Below are 22,874 nucleotides of genomic sequence, written 5' to 3' on the forward strand. Positions count from 1 at the left end.
ATATCTGTCCATCTGTTCCATGCTTTTTTAACAAAAATGAGTAATCAAGTATTGAGTAATTTGTAAAGGAATCATTTGATATCTTCTTACTCAAATAAATAACCTATTCAATCTAATGGACAATGATATTTTCTGTTAGACCTGTGTGAATTTGTCAGAACTCCTTTGTCATTAGTATAAAGAAATTAAATATTTCACTTATTTATATTGTAATCAAAGTTCATAAGTAAATGTTTTTATCTCTGAGCAAGAGATATCATTGTATACATTATTTAATATTTGCTTCTGTTTTTTCAAATAATAAGAGATACACTATAAATACCATTATGCATAAATCCAAGTCCATATGGATCACATACTGAAATATACATCTAGAAAAAAATGTGAACACCATCTACAAGCAAATTTTCAACTATCAACAGATACACACATACATGATGTGTCCAGAAAAAAGACAGAATTCTAGCCCAGCCGGTTTATCAAACTATAAACCAGTAGGTCACTGTTTGATTCCCAGTCAGGGCACATGCCTAAGTTGCATGTAATCCCCAGTAGGAGGCATACAGGATCAATGATTTTCTCTCATCATTGATGTTTCTCTCTCTCTCTCTCTCCCTCTCTCTTCTTTGAAATCAATAAAAATGTATATTTTCAAAAAGACAGAATTCCATGTATCTCAGGAACATTTATTTTATCTCTTATTTTAATGGAAAAAACTTAACTTACTATAATGTGCCAATTTGCACAAAGTCTGTTGTTTTCACTTTCTTTTTTTATCATGTCTTGTTTGCTTTCAAGAAATGTGTCCTATGCAAAGTTCAGTTACACAAATGGATTATAAATGCTGTGGCAAGCCAATGAGGAAGAGTGATAGAATAGTTCTACAAAGAGTATTTCAGGTGGCAGAAAACACTAAACATGACATACACCCAAACTGTATCATTATAATTTTCATTTATTAGTTTCTATGAAAATTTATTGTCAGTGATGAAATCAATTCTGTTTTTTTAGGGAAAACATACAAAACTACCTATCCTATTGGACATCTATTTGTGTTAGCCTCACAGGCTATCTCTGAAATGTTGTTAAATGTTTTTCTAGGTTTTTGTGGCAGGAATGTTTTCATTTCTGTTTTCACTTACTTCATTTAATAGATAAATATATGTATACTAGAGGCCCAGTGCATGAATTCATGCACAGGTGGGGGTCCCTTGGCCAGGCCAGTGATTGGAAGCCAATTGGGGCCTGCTGGCCTAGGGTAGTGGGGAAGGACCGCAGGAGGTTGGCTGTGGAAGTACACTGACCAGAAAGGGGCAGCTCCTGCATTGAGTGTCTACCCCCTGGTGGTCAGTGCAGCTACAGGCTGGTTGTCCAGTTATCTAGTCATAATGGTCACTTGGGCTTTTATATATATATATATATATATATATATGACATCAAAAGTTTATCTAATATATATATAAATAAAAAACTTTAAAAGGTTTCAGAATAACAAATACAATTTACTATCAGATTATTGACAAGTGCAGGATTTCATCATTCATTTTTAAATCAAGAATTTTCTTGTGCAAATACACTTTCAAGACATAGGCTAATTGTGAAATTAATAAAGCATATGAGAGAAATCAAGATGGCGGCATAGGTAAGCACCTAAACTGCTGCCCCACACAACAATTTCAAAACTACAACTAAAATACAGAACGGACACCATCCAGAACCACAGGAAAGCTGGCTGAGTGGAAATTCTATAACTAGAAGGAAAGAGGAAAGCTCACGGAGAAGGAGTGGCAAAGGGCTGAGGTAGGGAGACATGCACGGACAGAGAGGAAGGGCGGCGGAGTGCCTGGCTGGCTTTCTCTGGCGGGAGGGGGAAGGAAGCCCCAAACTGCACTGAACCCCAGTTACGACTGCACTGAACCTCAGTTCCGGGTGAAACCCTGTGGACCCAGGATCATACAGGGGGAGTTTGGACTGTCAGGTAGAGAGAAAGGCACACGGAGACTTGGAGACTCAGAGACTCATGGGAGCCGCGGCGGCAGGTGTGCACAAAGACTGCGGAGGTTACCACAGGCTATCCCTAGAGAAAGGGAGTCATAAGCTCCTGACTGCACTGAACCCCAGTTCTGACTGCACTGAACCGCAGTTCCAGGTGAGCCCCTAGGGACCCACGCTCTTAGGAGGGAAATCTGGACTGTAAGGCGGAAACTCGGGAACCACGGAAGGCAGAGGTCTGCTTCCAAGCTGAGCACAGAGGCCTTTGCAATCTGGCAAGGCTAATCCTATAAGGCTGTCTCCAGCACTGAAAATCTCCCAGTGTAGACACAGCTGATCCTCACAGCCAACTGGCCTGCAGGTCAGTTCCTCCCAGTGATACCAACAACAATCAAGACTTAACTACAACAAGGCTGTACACACAGTCCACAAAGGGGTGCACCAAGAGTGTCCACCTAAGATTAACTGGGGAGGCCGACCCACTGGGCCATATAGGAAACATAGCACACAAAGCTACTCTACCAACTCAGGGAAGCAGTGAAAAAGGGAGAGACGAAGAAACAGATCACAAATGAAAGAAATGGAGGAAAACAAATGACTGGATATAAAATTCAAAACCACGGTTATAAGGCTTTTCAAGAATATCCTAGAAAAGGCCAATAAATATAACGAGACCCTCGAAGATATGAAAAGGACCAACTAGAAATTAAACATACACTGACTGAAATAAAAATATTATACAGAGACCCAACAGCAGACTAGAGGAACGCAAGAATCAAGTCAAAGATTTGAAATACAAAGAAGCAAAAAACACTCAACAGGAAAAGCAAAAAAAAGAAAAAAGAACCCAAAAAGTTGAAGATAGTGTAAGAAGCCTCTGGGACAACTTCAAGCATACCAACATCAGAATTATGGGGGTGCCAAAAGAATAGAGAGAACAAGATACTGAAATCCTATTGGAAGAAATAATGACAGAAAACTTCCCCGACCCGGTGAAAGAAATAGACTTACAAATCCAGGAAGCGCACAGAACCCCAAACAAAAGGAATCCAAAGAGGACCACACCAAGACACATCATAATTAAAATGCCAAGGGCAAAAGACAAAGAGAGAATATTAAAAGCAGCAAGAGAAAAACAGTTAATTACCTACAAGGGAGCACCCATACGATTGTCAGCTGATTTCTCAACAGAAACTATGCAGGCCAGATGGGAGTGGCAAGAAATATTCAGTGATGAATAGCAAGAACCTACACCCAAGACTACTCTACTCAGCATAGATATTATTCAGAATGGAAGGTCAGATAAATACCTTCACAGATAAGAAAAAGCTAATGGAGTTCATCACCACCAAACCAGTATTATATGAAATGCTGAAAGATATTCTTAAAGAAGAGGAAGAAGAAAAAAGTAAAGATAAAAATTATGAACAACAAATACATATCTATCAACAAGTGAACCTAAAAATCAAGTGAATTAAAAACCTGAGGAACAGAATAAACTGGTGAATATAATAGAATCAGGGGCATAGAAAGGGAGTGGACTGATAATTCTCAGAGGGAAAGGGGTATTGGGGGTGCAGGAAAAGACTGGATAAAAATCGTACACCTATGGATGAGGACAGTATGGGGGGGAGGTAAGGGCAAAGGGTGGGATGGGAACCTGGTGGAGGGGAGCTATGGGGGGAAAAAGGAGAAAAAAATGTAATAATTTGAACAATAAAGATTTATTAAATTAAAAAATAATAATAATAAAGCATACAACTTTCATAGAACATTTTATTAAGTGATAGCCTATATTTACTAAAATACTGACTTGTTTATAGGACAGAGACATATTTAGCAACCAGCAGTCCCTACTTTTCCTATTTCCTGCATCAGGAAGCCTCATTAAACCTCATTTTCCTTGATAGTATTGTCATGCACTGAACTTATATGATGACGGTCATTGCCTCAAGAACAGACAACCATTTTCTGGAAGAAGGAGATTATAAGTTGACAGTTATCTATGCACTATTATGTTTGGAAGCAACGGTGATATAAAGAAAGCCATGTAGTGAAGGAATGTTTTTCACAATTGTTTGTATCTGATATCTTAAATTATTTTGTAAATCTTCACCCTCACCCCATCGTTAAAGAAAGCTATTCTGTTAGAACATAAATCCTTTGAGAAGAAATTTACATTACCCAATTTTCAGCAATATATTGCTACCCATGTAATGCAGTTAATGGGAACTGGGAGTTAGACTACCTGTCTGGAGGGGCTTCCATGTTTTCAAAAATAAAGTTTGGATCCTGCCTCAATGGAGTGCAGCCTGAGGAAACTGACATCCCTGGAGAGGGAGTACCTGGGGGAAAAAAAGTATGGAAGGGAATTAGAAGAAAGTGACCAAGAATGACCCTGCCTCCTCCAAATTCTGTACATACCAGGGAAGCAGAGAATGGTAGTAAAGCTCTAAAGTACTATAAATATAGCATTTTCTTATGTTTATCTGCTGGTACATTGCTAGCAATTACTTAGGTGGTTTGAGATTTGCCTTAGCAATATCTCCCACAGGAGTATATTTGGTGTTTCAGTATTGGGATCATCACACATGCAAGAGCAATACATTGTGAAAAGACATTAAAACTAGTCAATAAGAGCAATTTTACAAAATTAAAAATATATTAATTTCACTGAATTGTGCCGAGATTATTCAACCTTTAGAAGCTAGGAGTAACTATATAACAACATACAAGAAAAACAGGTGAGAGAAAAATAACAGCAAACCTATGTTCCTGTTTACTCCAGGTGAGGTTTCAGAAGAAACATGAAATTTCCTGAACGATTGGAGTGCACAAACTCTATATGTCTTACACATCTTATCTTCCTTGTTGTTTAAAGAAATTCTGCCTTTACAGATCTCTGGCAATTAAATTAACTCTGGTAATATTCAAGATGTATAGCTAATGTAATGATTATCATACATTATATAAATGATTCAAACTCAAAATAAAGTATTACTCAATAAATGGACAATGCAAAAATAATCCCCCAAGGCTGCCAGGTCTACAATATAAAGAAATATGTCATAGTTTTCACATAAGCCTGTGGATTCCCTTCTTTCCCTCATTCTGGTAATAGATATGGTCCTATTGACAACTCTACACAAGCTGCATAAGTAAAGGTTGGGGGTGAAAGGAACAGGACATTCTCTAATGTCACTGGAGAAAAGGACTCCATCTCCCTAGAGATGTTCACAGCATTGTATTAGTTAAAATTATAGAAAAAACTAAAATGCCCAATTTATAAAGTTTAAGTTGTAAGGGACATTTACTAATACAAGTATATATTTAAAATAAAAAAGAGCAAAGTAGTATTCACATTAGTATTCAATTTGTAACAATTTCTATTTGCTTTCTTATCACCAGAGTTGGGAATTTCAAGCCCAGAAGGTTGTATAAGTAAAACTTGTTACTTCTTCACTATCCCAACCCTAAACCCCTTTGTCTTGTCAATTCCTCAATTTTTCACACATTTGTTGTTTTCCTGTCTAAACGGTATATAAACTGTGTCCTTTGGTCACCTCTTTGAGTCTCACATTTGATACGGGTCTCCTCTACATGCAAAATTCAATTTGTCTTTCTCCTGTTAATTTGTGTTTTGCCAATTTCCTATTAGGCCAGTCAAAGAAAACAGAAGAGAAGAAGGAAAAGTTTGCCACCCTACACAGTCAAAAAAATCCTTGCAATGAGTGCAGTTGATGTGTACTTGTGGGAAGGAATCCAACAATGACTAATGAAAATAGCAATATGTGAGATGACCATATTTCTAAGTGAGAAGTGAAGGAGATGTTTCAGAGGTGGGAGAAACAGGCTAAACAATGAAAAGGAGATGAAAATCTAATTTTATTAGACATCTGGTTTCACTGGAGGAGAATGTAGACCCATGGAGGCCAGGAAGCACAGCATTGAAATAGTCTGGTAAATGTCTGACACTGACCAATTTAGTCAAAGGAGTGAAGAATTAAAGTTGAGCCTTTGCTAAAGTTGTTGCAGCATTCACAGGGGAAAACACAGAAGCGGAATCTAATTAATCGTGTTCTCACAGCACAGAAGAGTGAAGGCAGAGTCTTCAGAGATTTGTCCCAACAGTCACGAGGTAGAAATAAAATGCAATCTGCCTATTGTTGGTGTGCCAGAGATAAGGACAGAAACACTTGCACATTTCAGGTAGGTTTGTGTACCTATTTTCATTTAAATGGAAAAGGCAGCTTAAAATAAAAAGATATGTCAATTTCCACACTTCATTTTGTTTTCACTTCTTTTTATCACATTTCTTTGTCTTGAAAAGGGATTTGTCCTTTGGGCAAAGATCAGTCATACAACCAGGGAAGGTGAGTGATAGAATAGATCTGCAAAACGTGTTTCGGGTTTCAGTAAACACTAAGATGCCACACATCAAAACAGTAGCATAAAAAGTTTCATTTAGGTTGGCAAAGGGGTGGGGGATGAAGACATCTGTATTAGTGTCAACAATAAAAATAAACTAAAATTATAAAATAAAAAATTTTCATTTACTAACATACAGAAGCATTGTCAGTGATGAAATCAAGTTTTTTCTTTAGTGAAAATATACAAAACTATCTATCATATTGGATATCTTTAGTGTTAAAGTTCAAAGACTATCTCTGAAATTTTTAGTTCAGTGCTTAGTGCAAGGATGTTTCCATCCTGAAAATTCACTTGCTTTTAAAAAAAATTTTAAAAATGAGTATATAACTTCAAAAGATGTATATATTCACATATTTAGTGTCTCAAAAAATATGCCAAAACCGGTTTGGCTCAGTGGATAGAGCGTCGGCCTGCGGACTGAAAGGTCCCAGGTTCGATTCCGGTCAAGGGCACGTAACTTGGTTGCGGGCACATCCCCAGTAGGAGGTGTGCAGGAGGCAGCTAATCGATGTTTCTCTCTCATCGATGTTTCTAACTCTCTATCCCTCTTCCTTCCTCTCTGTAAAAAATCAATAAAATATATTTAAAAAAATAAATATATATATATATATATATATATATATATATATATATACACATACACTTTGAATCATTGCTGATTCCAATGGGTTAAATCTGAAAAGAAAGAAATAAACATTAATCCAGCTATCAGCTGTTAAAGTATGTATATATTTTGAGGGGTACCCTGTATATATAACTTTATAAGGTTTTATAAAAATAAGGATTATGGACTATCAGATGGTAAACAACTCCAGGATTTCAGTATTAATTTTAAAACTTTAGTAGCTTATTTTATAGTTTTGAGATAGGCTTGTGAAATTAGTAAGGCATACTACATTCAGAAAATATTTTAAATAAATAATTATTTTTTATTTTCCTAAAACACTACTTTGCTTATAGTATAAATATATTTGTAAAACATGCAGTGCCTTCCTTTCATGTTTCATGCAACAGGGAGCCTTAACTAATCCTGGTTTCCTTGGTAGCACTGTCATGCACTTATATGACAATGGCCATCTCTCAGGATCAGACAACCATTTTCTGGAAGAAAGATTTTATAACTAGACAATTGTTCACTTAGTATTATGTTAAGGGGCACCAGGAAAACCAGGAAAGCCATGTCCATACAAATGTTTTTAATTTATTTAATTTAAATACATGTACTTAGCTATAAAAACAATAAAACATAAGCATGGATTGGTGAGGTGGTAGGTCATTTTTATTATTTTTAAGTTGTAACCTTTTTTTGTATATTTTATAAAATATATTCATTTTTACATGGGGTACATTTTTAATATATTTTTATTGATTTCAGAGAGAGAGAAACATAAATGATGAGAGACATTCATTGATTGTCCGCCTCTTGCATGTCCCCACCAGGGATGGAGCCCGCAACCCGGGCATGTGTCCCAACCAGGTATCAATCCCTGACTTCCTGGTTTGTGGGTCGATGCTCAACCCCTGAGCCACTTCAGCTGGGTATAAAATATTTTTTGCTGATCTGTGTATAGTAGTTTAGATTTTGGAAGGCTGAACATTAGTCACTAGATTATTATGTATATATTCTTTTTTTTTCTGTCTTTCATCTATTCTCACCTCTACTTTCTTTCTATTCCCACAGAACTGAGAAGGTCACACATGATATTATATACAGCAATTGATTGGGTAAAATATAACAGTGGGACATAGAATTCCATTGGCCTCCCAAAGACCACCAACACCACTGAAGAGAAGGAGAATTTTGAGATGTTCATGTTAAATAGGGATCAATGAAAACAATATTACAATTTTGAGGGACGTGGGATGGGGGTATAGTTTAGACATGAATCTTTCAGGGGTAATGGGACTGTGCACCAGTGAGTATTTTTAAATATGTCTTACAGATCTGTCCTGTTGGTGAATAGATCATGTGGATTCTAGCAGATTAAAATTGAAGGGCTTACACAGTAGTCTGTACTCTCTTTGTTTCCTCTCAGTCATATATGTGAATAATATCACAAAAACTTTTCATCATTTCCTCTGAGCAACAGCTGCTGTCAGAAGAGGCATTGATAGCACTGGCATATTCCTGACTGTGAACCCTAACATAACGTTCTCGGGGTCCCTCCAAAACTACTCCAGCAAGCACCAACCTCACTGCTCCACTGGGTCCTGGATCACAGACCACTTCTATCCCTTGTTTGTTAAGGCTGGATAGGATCTGAGGGCTGATGGGGTATTGGGAGAATGTTATATCTAGGGAACTGTAATTACTCTTCACAATTGGATTAATGAAGAAATAATAAAAAAGTACATTTATTACCTGAACCTCTTACTAACTACACTTCTCCATTACAGCATAGAATAGTCTTATAATACGAAAAAGAAAAACAATCTTGTCAGAATATGTGGGTTATCTGGACCAAATAATTTTTAGAACTATTGCCTATACAGAACATTGAGGACATCAATTTCTTAATATAAGATAGAAATAGTAAAAATTATCATAAGTTCTACATAGGTTGGTGTGAAAATAACATGATTGACTTTGAATGAAAGTGCACAGTGCTATACAAATGTAGGCAATATTATTGGCATAATCACTTTATCAATTTACACTTACTTGGATATATATCAAGGAAAGTCATTTTACCTAAAGCATACTTAGCAAAATGTTTATCTCTTTTTTCTAGTTACTGAAAAAATAGTAATATTATGTCAACCCCACTTCCACTTCCTTCTCTAACACTAAGGATTTTCCAGACCTGAGTGATGGCTGCTGAGAACTGCACTGTGTTTACTGACTTCATACTCTTAGGACTTTCTGGCAGACAGGATGTGCAGCAGGGGCTCTTTGTGCTCTTCCTGCTGATTTATGGCATCACCGTGATTGCCAATCTAGGGATGATCCTGCTGATCAACATGGACCCCAGTCTCCACACGCCCATGTATTATTTCCTGAGCAACCTGTCTTTCTGTGATGTCTGCTACTCCTCCACTGTCGCTCCCAAGATGCTGGTTGATTTCTTATCTGAGCAAAAAACTATTCCATATAATTTATGTGCCATTCAGATGTATTTTTTTGGTGCTTTTGCAGATGTGGAATGTCTCATGTTGGCTGCCATGGCATATGACCGTTACATAGCCATTTGTAATCCACTTCTTTATACAACTGCCATGTCCAGAAGCATCTGCACCCAGCTTGTGACTATTGCCTACATCACGGGCTTGGTGGATTCGTCCATCCACACCTGTTGCACATTTCGATTATCATTCTGCAATTCCAACATCATCAATCACTTTTTCTGTGATATCCCACCCTTACTAGCTCTGTCCTCCTCAGATACAACCATCAATGAGATAGTGATGTTTACTCTCATTGGCTGTGTTGTTGGGTCCAGCATCATCACTGTCCTCCTCTCCTACAGCTACATCATAACTACAATCCTTAGAATGAACTCAGCAGAGGGCAGACACAAAGCCTTCTCTACCTGTGCCTCCCACCTAACCGCTGTGGCGGTATTTTTTGGTACACTCTTGTTCATGTATTTCCGACCCAGCACGAGTTACTCCATGGACACGGACAAAATGGCTTCTGTTTTCTACACAGTTGTCATCCCTATGTTAAACCCACTGATCTACAGCTTAAGGAATAAGGATGTGAAAGGTGCCTTGAAAAAAGCAGTTGGCACTAAGTAATGTTCTGAGTGAAAGTATGTTTACCCAAAAGGATTTATTGAAAGATTCTGAGTACTAAGCTTAAAGTACTGTGACATAGGTTCCTGTAGTCTCTAGTACAAACTTCAGAATGTTTCCCATTTCTTACCTTTGTGTATGAATTGCAAGTAAGGTGCATTAATTATTGCTTTTAGCTTTTTCTCCCAACTCAGGGCAAGTAATAATAGGTTCATTTCACTTCACTCTTTTGCAAAGAGAATCTTTTCATACTTACATTCTCTATTCATGAGTATGTCCAAGTGAGACATCATGCAAATAACAACTACTTCTCTCTTGTCAATTCAAATGTCCTCCTTAAGATTCTTTATATAATAAACTTTTTCAGTCAGAGGGAGGTTAAATGGGTTAAATTAGGTTTAGTACATAGGAAGGTTTGTCTCCTTCCTATGTGCTAGGTATATCACCCTATAAATATTCTATCCTAACACTTAAAGGGACAAAAATAGTAAGTAAATAAATAAAAATAAATCAGAAATCTCCTATACTCAAAGTTCCATAAAGGCACAACCCTTGCCTACTTTGTTCACCATCATTTCTCCTTTGCTGTTAATAATGCCCAGTTCCAGGACAGCTTTCAAAATACTTGGTTAATATTAATGTGTAGGCTGAAATATGATGCAAAAAGGAATTTTCTTGTTCAATTTTATTCTGATATCTTCATCTTAGATGAAATCTATCTGAACTTCTTGTCTTTTGGTGTTGGATGTGATAAGAATCAGGGGAAAATTATATGATGTAAAAATATTCTTGGATCCTCTATTTCTCATCATTCTGGCCCAGTTATATCAATAGACAAACCCCAAATCAGCAGCTCTAGATTTTTATTAAACCTCACAGTCTTCATATCAGCCTGTGTATTTCCCTTCTTGCCTCACCCTGGAGAACAGACATGATGCTATTGACAACTGTACAGAAATTGCATACATGGAAGTTGGGAATAAAGGACTGGACCTTTTCCAAAGGCCAATGGAAAAGAGGACTTCATTTCCCTTGTGTTCATAGCATTTTACTAGTTAAAATAAATAGAGAAAGCAAAATGCCCAACTTATACAGTTTAAATTAAAAGATAGATTTATTAACTTAATAATGGTTCAATGAAATAAAAACCAATGACAACATAGTATTTATATTGATAATCCATTTGTACTTATTTATATTTATTCTCTGTGTATCTGTGAAATAAACAGTAACTATATTTTAAACAAACCATTGATGAGTAGATGAATATTAGTTAATCCTATAATCTACCCTAAAAACTAAGTTTATTGCATATGTTGTTAGCTCTGTGATCAATTAAGAATTTATCCAGTTATGAAAAACAACACAATTTCAGATTATCGAGAGTATTCATTTTAATTTAGGTGGCTGTCAAAAAAGAAACATGAAATAATGGGTTACTTAAATCCTCTTCCGTAATTTTATATATACCTGTATTGTATAACATGAGCTATTATGAACTTCAAAACATCATGAGAATAAAACAACACATTAAAAATATTCAGTTTTCAGCAAGTTACTAGTCTTGCATTACTGAACAGAGATTTAAGATAAACAAAAATATTTCAAATATGTATTTTAAATATTTTCTGAAGATTTTAATTGCCTTTACATATGGTTAGGATACCAGGTTTTTTGGGTTTGTTTTTTTATTTATATTCATTGTAAGAAAATGATACTGATGGGAGAAGGTATAAGATAAAAACTAGACTTTGAAGTAAAGCTGACATGAGTTCATATCTGAGTTCAAGTATAATATCATTTGCTTGTCAGCTCTATGACCTTAGCCAATTAACACCCTATCTGTCACTCAACTCCTGGCACTGAAAGAAAGAATGCTATTGTCCATGACATCATGCTCTATTCTGTGGTTGAGGCTTCGCTACCCACAGATTTGGGGAACATCCATATTAAATTAACTTCTAATAGTTTAGAACCAAATATAAAATATAGATAGTGTTGAAAACTTGTCAGGCCCATTTTCATCCTTTCTTAAAGAGAAAGAAATTTTGAGCTAATCACTTTCCTAAAGGCATTCTTTACATCTTTGTTCCTTAAACTATAGATTAAGGGGTTCAACATAGGTATAATCAATGTATAGAACACAGAGGTCACTTTGTCAATATCCAGTGAATGACCAGTGCTGGGACGCAAATAAATGAAGATGAGGGTCCCATGGTAAATAGTGACCACAGTAAGATGGGAAGCACAAGTGGAGAACCCTTTTCTTCTTCCCTCGGCAGAACCTGCTTTAAGAATAGCTGCTATGATGCAGACATAAGAGAGAAGAACCGTTAGAAGACAGATAGCTTCCACCAAACTAGCAAAGACTACCAGGACAATGTCTTGCTTGTAAGTGTCAGTGCAGGACAAAGAAAAGAGTGGGGAGATATCACAAAAAAAGTGGTTAATTTCTTTGGAGCAGAAAGACAGGTGGAAAGTATTAGTGGTGTGAATAACTGAGCTCATGGTGCCCCCCAAAAATGCTCCAATAGCAAGCTGACAGCAAATCCTCTTAGACATAATAACAGTATACAGCAGTGGGTTGCAGATTGCTATATACCAGTCATAAGCCATGGCAGCCAAGAGGAAAGATTCTGTGTCAACCAAAGAGCAGAAAAAATATAACTGTGCAGCACAGCCATTGTAAGAAATGGTCTTCTTGTTGGAAACCAAGTCCACAAGTAATTTGGGGGCAATGACAGAAGAGTAGCATGCATCTATGAAGGACAACATGCAGAGGAAAAAGTACATAGGGGTGTGCAAGTGGGAACTGGTTGTGATTAATAAAACCATCCCAAGGTTCCCTGTCAGGGTAACAGAGTAGATGGAAAAAAACACAGCAAAAAGAACATTCTGAAGTTCTGGATGGTCACTAAATCCCAAGAGAAAGAACTCAGTCATCACAGTGCCATTCTCCAACTCCATTCTCTGCAGTGCTCCTGAACTTCTGAACTTGAGGCAGAGTAACGATGGCAATAGTAATTATAAGTTCAACACTGATGAAAAATAGAAAAAAAATGGTCAAAATAAATAGAAGAGTAATTTTAAATCTACTTGGGCATCCTGATAACTTCTAGGCATTTCTACAGTTAATGTAGTATAAAGCATAGATTTTCCTTTTTTATTAAATTGATAAATTTCACTTCTTTTTTTCCATTAAATTTATTGGTGTGACATTGGTTAATAAAATTAAAGCTACTATTTTCCACATTAAATGGCACCACCATCAAACCAGTTGTTGAGCTCTAAACCTGGGCTTCACTCTTTTATTTTCTTCAACTCCCTCATCTTCCACCAATGTCAAGTAATACTAGTTAACCACTTTATTACATAGCAAACTCTGAATAAGTAGCCTCTATTTCTATTTGTGTTGTTTTTATTTCCACAACAGATAAAACATATTGTATAGGTAAAGGTATTTCTCATCTTGATACCTAGCTTCGCCTCTAAGGAACGAAGGAACTCCTTAGAGTTGTTTGAAATCCACTGGTAACAGAAAGAAGATTCTGAATTAGTTATAAAAGTGGCTCTGACTCCTAACTCTGTCACCTACCGGTTGTGAAACCTTAGACAGGCCAATTAATCACTGACTTTCAGTTTCATAATCTATAATAGGAGAACAACAGTACCTTTCTTATCAACTTATGTGTTAAATTCTCTTCTCCAGCCTCCATATCCTCAGCATCTTGTGATTTCTCTTTTCTAAGTTGGCAACATAGCAATTCTAAGTCCATTCAGACATTTTATCTTATCTGGAATCTGAGCTATGGAATATAGCTAGAGAAATTCCCATGCTTACAAATCCATTAAATTCAATCCGGGCAATAGGATAATGATATCCAGAAATGTTTCTATATTGTCTGTAGTGAAAAATTGTAAAAGATGTTGAAAAGTCTTTCCTACCTACCTCTCTGAGTGATCTCTGCCTTTCCTTGTCTTTGCTCTAGTTTACAAATCTGTAAGTTGTAGATAATTGATAGCAATTCAAGTGATACTTGACTATATACATACATATTTTGTCCAGTGTAGACAATTGATTTCCCTCCCCCACTGTGCAAAAAGCCAATTTTGTATTTATTTGTAGAATGTCTGATCTATAATTCTTTGAATTATCTTTTAAACCAATGAATTAAGTAAAATATTTGACACATGTTCATTTTATACTTATATAAAATTCACCACATTTAGTCACATGTATGTGTGTGTATATATATGATTTATATTACATATATTTATATATAATTGTTCCTTAACATTTCATATTATACACATTTGTTTCCCTCATGTAATAACTATTGCAAACCTTCATATTTCTTTTTAGGTCTAATTCTATGACCTTTTTCTCACTACCAGAAAATGATTTCTATTTTGTGGAGAAAATATAGAATACCAAATAAGTTTATCCTCAACTGTCCCATCTTGTCATTGTATAAGCATTTGAATTCATCAGTAATTCCTTGTCTCCCTCCTTTCCTTTTCTGGGAAAATTGTGTCCCTTCTCTCTGAGTTAATCTCTCCAATGTTGCACCACTGAATTCTGTTTATATCAATTAAGATACTTATTAATTATTGCTATAATCTTTACTATTATTAATAATCTTTCTCTTATAAACTGTCAGAACATAGCAACATCTAAATCAATTTCATCCTCAAAAATGTTGCCCTGTACTTACTTTTATTTATTTTCCTTCATTCACTTCCATGTTTCCTTATATGCATCTGCATTGGTTTCCACTTTCTCATTTCAGCTTACTAAGTGAAGTAGGGTTTTTGTCTGAACAATAGCAAATTCTTTTTGATCCACATCCCAAACTACATCCTAATGTTAAATCTAATATTTTTCAATGTATAATAGACTTTATTTCTCTATTCCCTGTGATAGCTTTGATGTCTCCTTTCTTCATTAAATCCCCTCCAATAATCCTGAACATTGTTTTAGGAATATCACATGTTAAACATGCACTTTTTTTGGTTGTTACTCTATTGTTTTTGTCGAAAATACCTTGATGATTTAAAAGCTGTGTTATCCCAGGAATTTTTCTTCAAAACATCAGTTTCCCATGTGTAAAGTGACTATAAGAAGATAAGCACCTAAAATCTCATCAAGCTCTTATATCCTAGGTTTAAGGTAAGAACACTTATCAGGTCATTATCTTTTTCACTCACCTCTTACTATACTGTTGTCAGTATCAGTTCAATTTTTACTGGAAAATTAATTGTGTGACTTAAAGATTAAAAATTGACCATTGCCAAATTTGTTATAATCCATTTGGGTAGGCCTTCTGTGCTCATAGAAGAAAGTTGTGCCTCCCTTAGGAAGGCTATGGTTCCCTTAGATAATGCAAGACCTTTTATATTTTGCTTTGAAGCTTTGAAATTAGCTTTCTGAGCTCACATCAAATCCCAGGAACACACACTCTGATATCCAAATCCCAGTGGAAAAATTTATGTGAGCAATTAGACAGTTCTACTGAGGAGCTGATTAAACAAAAATGAAATGATGTAATGTGTTTTTCTACACCTTGAGAGTGTCTCCAAAAATATTGGCTCTCAAAATAATAAACTGTTATACATAAAATTGGATTATGATATTTGCTATCTAATTTGATTTAACCAGCTCATTTATTAAACCAATTTATGAAACAACAGAATATGCTATATGATAAGATGGTGGAAAAACTCGATAGCTAGCCATGAACACCTCACCAAATCCCATTTTGTTGGGAAAGAAGTAAAAATGTATCTATCAGGTCGTTGAGAATTAGAGATCTTGAAAGTCAACATGTAGATAAAAAAAACAATTATAAACAAAGTTAATGACTCTGGTATGTGTTATATGTGCATCATGTTGAAACGGAATTCTGCCTATCCAAGGCCAGAATAGACCCCAGAGTCTTCATTAAATAAACACATGTACTCTGTGAATATGTTGTGTCAGGCAGTGTTCTACAGAGAAAAGAAGGATAATTTCAATGGAACATTAAGGATTTTGACAAGTACCCAATGAGGAGAAAAATTTAAGCTTCTATCTTCCCAGAGGATTAATCTCGGAAGAAAGAAACTCTTCTTTTCCAAAAAAACCAAGAAAATCCTACACTTAAATCACTAGTCCCCAGTGTCCACTCAGAAAGCAATCACTGGGTCTTCAATGGCTAGCCATGAACACTTCATCAAATCCCATTGGTGCAAAAACAAAGACTCACCAAGAACATGAGAGGCTGGGTGCCCACCAGGAAATTGAAATGCAATAAGTAAGAGGATGATAAATACTATATCAATTCCTATAGTTTGCAAATAAGGGAGTAGCCAGTTTATATATGTAGTAAAGTAAAATCGCTTAAAGAAATGGGAAATTTTTATGTGCTTGCTTTTCAGACATGTCTGAGAAGCACTCAGTGTTTCTCGGTTATTCCCAGACAACTGGGAGTGTTACCTATAAAGAAACTTTGGGAAGAAAATAGAAATCTGACATTCCAAGATTTTGTGAAGGTGAATATAATGTGATTTCTTTTTTGTTAATAAAACAAAACAATCAGCTTTTAGGTACCAAAAGTATGCTTACATCTTCAAAAGATATGGAGACCAATTATTATCCATGCTAAAGTAAGAGTAACTCTGTGTCCCTAAAGCCCTAAAACCAAAGATCTCTGAAAAGGACATAATAGATTCTGGAAAGAGATCGAATTAGTAACTGGCTAAAATTTGGGGGCCTGGGGAGCTGTAAATGGTTCTTAAATACAGAGAAGTTCAATACTGAAGGTTCCTCTGAGAGACCAGAGCTCAAGCACATTGACACACTCTAGGTTAGTGACTCCAGATCAGGATTTGCTCTCTAGGGGAGTTTTGACGATGTCTAGAGACATTTTTGCTTGTCACAAATGTGACGAAGGGTGGGTCAAGCATCTAATGGGTAGGGGCCAAGGATGCTGTTAAATACCCCTTAACGCACAGGAAAAACCCTATAGAACAGAATTGTCTGGCCCTAAATGTTACAAGTAGTAAGGTTGAAAAACCCTGTTCTAATTAGAAAACCAAAGGTAAACTATTTTCTCCTTTCATCTTAAAATGCAAATTCTCATAGGTGATATGGGAAACGTCACTCCATTGAAAGTATTTGAGTGCTGTCTGGTGTTTCTCAGTGTTTAGAGTGTTGGCCTGCCAACCGAAGGGTCATGGGTTTGATTTCAGTCAAGGGCATTATCTGGGATGCAGGTTCCTTGCCCCCCTTGGGGCATGTGTGGGAGACAACCAATTGATGTGTGGTTCTCTCACATTGATGTTTCTCTCTCTCCTCTCTCTCCCGCCCCACCTCCCTTTCACACACACACAAAAAAAAAATCAATGGAAAAAATATCCTTTAGTGAGGATTAACAAAAAACAAAATGTATTCAAAAACCAATGCAGAACCATGCCATTTTTTATCATAAGTAGAACATATCTTCATTCTGTTAGTCCTTACTTATTTAAAAAAACACTGAGTAGCTGTCTTTGCCAGTAATACTGGAATATTTTAAATTACCCTTGCTCTCAAAATGTTCTTATTAAGAAACATTCATAAGAGTGTGTTTTATGGGCCAGGTCCTTGCAGTATGTTATACTTAAGTTCAACAATAACTCTTTGAGGCTGGCAGGTTATCCAGTTTATATTTGAGAGACCCAAGATTAAGTAAATTTGAGCATCTTCCTCAAAATCATTCATCAAGATCTGAATTGGCCCCCAGGTGTTTAATCTCGGGTCAAGTGCTCTTCTTTATTATATTGCATTGAATAAGGGACCTTAATAAATACATGGACAATAACAAATACCGAAGGATATGTTAAGAAATAATAAAACAAACAAAACGTTAACAATGTAGGAACATAGAAAAGGTAAATTATGATTTAGCCTTAAACAGATGGGTGTGTTAAACTTTAAAATGTACCCTCATATATTTCAGGTTCTAATCCCTGGAACCTGAAAGTGCCACCTCATTTGAAAAAAAAAAGGTTGTTTAGAGATGTGATTAGGTTAATGGCACTGAGATGAGGAGGTTATTCTGCATTATCCGGGTGCTCTCTAGATGCCATCACAGATGTCCTTAGAATAGAGAGGCCAAAGGTTGTTTTACACACACACACACACACACACACACACACACACACACACACACATTCATGAGAAGATGTACTAAAACTGGAACATAGAATAGTTTGAAGATGCTAGCCTTAAAGATTAAAATGATATAGTCACGAGGGACTCTTTTCCCCTTCCCATGTGGGAGTCTGTGCTGTGAGAATCTTTCCATTTCTCCATGTAGGAGTCTGTACTTGTTCTTCATTAAATGTCTACCTTTGCTATACCCTCCCCCCCAAAAAAAAGATATGGTCACAAGTCAAGGATGTCTGCAGCCACCAGAAGCTGAAAGAGATAAAGGATTGTCCCCTAGCCCCAGAGAGAGTGCTGTAGTCTTCCTGACACCTTGATGTTGGCCCAATGATATTGATTTCAAATATATGAACTTCAGAACTATAAGGGAAGATCTATTATTTAATCTACCAAATTTGCAGTAATTTTGTTCATAAGCCATAGGAAACTAATACAACAGATTTAGAATATAATAGATTTACAAAATATAGTGAATGCTTAAAATAATTTGAGCCAGAGTGAATTTAAAAAAATTAACAAAGACATAGAAACTTTAAAAAGGTATGGAATCAAAAGCATGATCTACCTGCTTAATCCAGTATTAAAGTAAAAGAGAGAACAAAAGGTAAAAGTAAAAACTAGCAATAACAGCTGATAATGTATTAATCAGTTATACCATTTATTATGCTAAGAACTAAGATACAGCATTAGATTTTTATGAAAATGTTATTATATTAGAGTGTTATTATCTCTATTTTGCAAAAAAAGGTTTTAAAAGCTCTAAAGTTATAATCTTGCAATAAAAAGCGTACTAAAAAATAAAATAATTATAAATGACTGAAAAGTAATACCCCAAATACACATAAACATACAGGAAATTCACTACAAATTTTCATGAGAAAACACATAATATGAGACAAATGTATACTCATGCCATGTTAAAAAATGAAGTCAGTTTAATAAAAATAGTTGTATTCATTAAGGATGATAAAGACATCTGTCTATGTGCACTTTGCTAGAAATATATTGACATTATCTCAAAACAAAAAATTCATGCTAACAATACCACACCCAAAACCCATTCAGAGCAATTAGAGATTGGAGAATAGCAGCCAAGGTAGCAGATACAGCTGAACTAGCCAATAAAAATAATAAGGTATAGCTTTAAACTGAAAGCAACAAACAAGAAAAACTAACAAAAACTCGTAGACATCCAGACGGTGTGGTGGTTACCAAAGTGAGAGGTGTGGGGTGTAATAAAGGGTAAAGGGGGTCAAATATATGGTGATGAAACAAGATTTGACTTTAGGTGGTGGGCAAAAGGATAATGTGTCAGAATTGTACACTTGAAACCTATATGATTTTTTAAAAATATTTTTTTATTGATTTCAAAGAGGAGGGGAGAGGGAGAGAGAGAAAGAGAGAGAGAGAGAGAGAGAGAAATATCAATGTTGAGAGAGAATCATTGATTGGCTGCCTCCTGCACGTCCCCTACTAGAGATCGAGCCAGAAACCCAGGCATGTGCCCTTGACTGGAATCAAACCCTGGACCTTTTAGTCCACAGACCAATGCTCTATCCACTGAGCCAAACCAACTAGGGTGAAACCTATATAATTTTATTAACCAACTAGAGGCCCAATGCACAAAATTCGTGCAAGGGGGCTCAGCCCTTGCAGCCCCGGCTGCCTTGGCTGGCCCTCAAAGCCCCTCTCAGCCCCAGCCAGCCCTTGCAGCCCCTTGCAGCCCCAGCTCTGTCCAGAAGGTCATCCAGATGGTCTTTCTGCTGTTCGGTCTAATTAGCTTATTAGCTCCTTATTATATAGGATGTCACAACAATAAATTTCAATAAATTAATTGATGAAAAATAATTACAGGCAAAAAATATTATTAAAATATGGCTTTAATAAGACAGAAGCATGGAAAACAAGAAAGCATGCATAGATCTCTAGCATGTAAAATCCCTCCTTTTGCTTTTCTATAATATCCACCCCAATAAGCTCTCTTTAAAGATCTCTGATGAAACCCGGAATTAGCTAAGAAAAGAGCTCCTCAAAACTTTCTTGAGAGCTTCTTTCACGTCCTTGTTCCTCAAGCTGTAGATCAGGGGGTTCAGCATGGGAATCACTACAGTGTAAAACACTGACGCCACTTTATCTGTATCCACACTGTTGGCAGAACTGGGCCGGCAATAAGAGAAAAGGATTGCTCCCTGTAAGACAACGATGGCTGTGAGGTGGGAGGCACAGGTGGAAAAGGCTTTGTGTCTTCCCTCTGCAGAGTGCATCCTGAGGATGGTGATGAGAATAAACAAGTAGGAGGTGAGGATGATCATAATGGTGATTATCTCATTGAAAGTGGCTACAATGTATAGCAGCAGTTCATTCATAAAGACATCAGTGCATGCAAGAGATAAGAGAGGGGGCAGATCACAAAAGAAATGGTTAATCACATTTGATTTGAAGGATGGGATCTCAAGAGCTAAACACAAGTGAATCAGAGAACACACAGTTCCAATGAGGTAACAGCAAGACACCAGCTCCGCACAGAGATTCCGGGACATGGTGACCATGTATAGCAGTGGGTTACAGATGGCCACAAAGCGGTCATAGGCCATCACAGCCAGCAGGAAGACCTCAGTGATTCCATAAGCACAAAACAAATAAAATTGCATCATACATCCCAGGAAGGAGATGGTTTTATCCTTGTTTAGCATGTTGAACAGCATCTTTGGCACAATGATCGTGGAATAGCAAAAGTCCACGAAGGACAAGTGGCTCAAAAAAAAGTACATGGGAGTGTGAAGTCCAGAGCTGACCTGAATCAGTGCAATCATGCCCAGGTTGCCCAGAACTGTGACTCCATAGATCAGAAGGAACAGCAGGGAGAGAAAGACTCTCAGCTCAGGGACATCAGATAATCCAAGAAGAATGAACTCTGTCACAGTGGTGCAGTTCCCCTCCCCCATTTCTGCAATCTGTCAGGTTTAGAGGAGCAAATAAGTTTTGTGTATCTTCTGAAATAGAAATAATAAAGCAAACACATATTTATATTTAATTAATAAAAATATCACATTGATGTCAAACAGTGAAGAAAAATATCACATTGATGTCAAACTGTATATTTGAAATGCGATTATCAAATAATTATAAATGTTCAGTGTGTCAGATTTCACTGACCAAATTTAAAGTATTAGCAGAAACCTTTATGATTCCCAACTGTTATCTACCATAAGAAATTGAATTAACGAATTAACTTAGGTGTTTGATAGACTACATAGATCCAGGGATATACTTTGAAGCCACATGAGATCAAATCCCACTCTCTGAAAAAAAAAACTGTTGTTAATTCTGTTCAAGTAATATAACAGCTATTGTGATTTTATATAATATACACTAATATTTTTTGGTCAATTTATCAGTAGCATAGGGTTTCAGCAGGTGAGGTTCTGTACCATTTTCTTGTTGAGAAATCTGACAAATCTCTTTGAGATTAGTGGCTCATGAGTACTCTTGAAATTGGAAATTATACAGAATGAAAAGAAGAGATTTAAAATATATACTGAAAGCCATCATCATTTTTACTTGTCAATTTAACAAAGTGACTTAATTACATATAATGGTAGTGATCAATATCAATAATAACTCAGAAAACTATAATTATCATAGACATTTTTCTGGAAAACAATTAGGCAATATATATCCTTAAATCCTTAACCCTGACAATAATAAAAGCTACATGATATATTCATGAGAGATTTTATTTTTAGTATGAAATTATAAGAAATATTTAATTACATTTACAATTATTAAAAACTATATCCAAAACTACATTGCAGCATTGTTTATTATATTCACAACTAGAGGCCCAGCACATGAAATCTGCATGGGTAGGGTCTCTAGGTCTAGCCTGCGATCAGGCCCATCTTCCGTCCGTTTGCCAATCCCTGGTCCCACACTGTTGCCACTGCCAGCCAGCCGGTTCCCCTCGCCGGCCCCCCATCTCAAAGCGACTGGTTGAGTGGTCATTCCGGTCATTATACTTATGGTCGCTGGCCTTTTATTATATAGGATGGGAAAATTATTGTCAAAATAGAGCAATTGTTAATCTACAGTATATTGTATCTCAGGCAAAAAGTTACCAAGTTATTTGAAATGACCTTGTGAAGATGGTTATTTAAAAATAACAGCCAAAAAAATAAATAAATAACAGCCTAATTCACTTAGTGTGTATATGTAGATTTAAATAATATATATATGTTGAAGTATGAATACCTATGGTAGAATTATCATGTTATCACTTTGATTTGGCTACAACCTTAAAAGATAAATATTTTACCCACATATAGACAAAGGTAAGTGAAAACTTTCCTAAATTCTCTCTAAATTGGGTGGAAATCATTACATTGTATATTCTATAAGTTCAGTTTACCATTCAGACCTGTCCTTAAAGAAAAGTCATATGGAAGGTGAGAAATTTTATTCTCTGCCTTCCTTCCTAGAGGAATATACCCTTGACGTCATGCACATACATGTAAAAAAAATCGAGTAA

General features: G+C 36.1%; 3 protein-coding genes across 3 annotated transcripts; 1 reads left to right on the forward strand and 2 right to left on the reverse strand.

Annotated features, from left to right (window-relative positions):
* Positions 1 to 9,234: 9,234 nt before the first annotated feature.
* Positions 9,235 to 10,161, forward strand: LOC308233762 (olfactory receptor 5W2-like; the record flags this gene model as incomplete). The annotated part of the gene is made up of 1 exon (XM_080640708.1): positions 9,235 to 10,161. One exon carries the CDS (start codon positions 9,235 to 9,237, stop codon positions 10,159 to 10,161), a length of 927 nt encoding a protein of 308 aa, XP_080496834.1.
* Positions 10,162 to 12,189: 2,028 nt separating this feature from the next.
* LOC308258035 (olfactory receptor 5I1-like) lies at positions 12,190 to 13,125 on the reverse strand (the record flags this gene model as incomplete). The annotated part of the gene is made up of 1 exon (XM_080688266.1): positions 12,190 to 13,125. The coding sequence occupies one exon, from the start codon at positions 13,123 to 13,125 to the stop codon at positions 12,190 to 12,192; it is 936 nt and encodes a 311-aa protein (XP_080544392.1).
* A 7,230-nt stretch (positions 13,126 to 20,355) lies between these two features.
* Positions 20,356 to 21,291, reverse strand: LOC308258034 (olfactory receptor 5L2-like; the record flags this gene model as incomplete). Its single annotated transcript, XM_080688265.1, has 1 exon — positions 20,356 to 21,291. The coding sequence occupies one exon, from the start codon at positions 21,289 to 21,291 to the stop codon at positions 20,356 to 20,358; it is 936 nt and encodes a 311-aa protein (XP_080544391.1).
* Between the last annotated feature and the right edge of the window lie 1,583 nt (positions 21,292 to 22,874).

Source organism: Plecotus auritus (genome assembly GCF_963455305.1).
Source record: "Plecotus auritus genome assembly, chromosome: 9".
Taxonomy (NCBI): Eukaryota; Metazoa; Chordata; class Mammalia; order Chiroptera; family Vespertilionidae; genus Plecotus; species Plecotus auritus.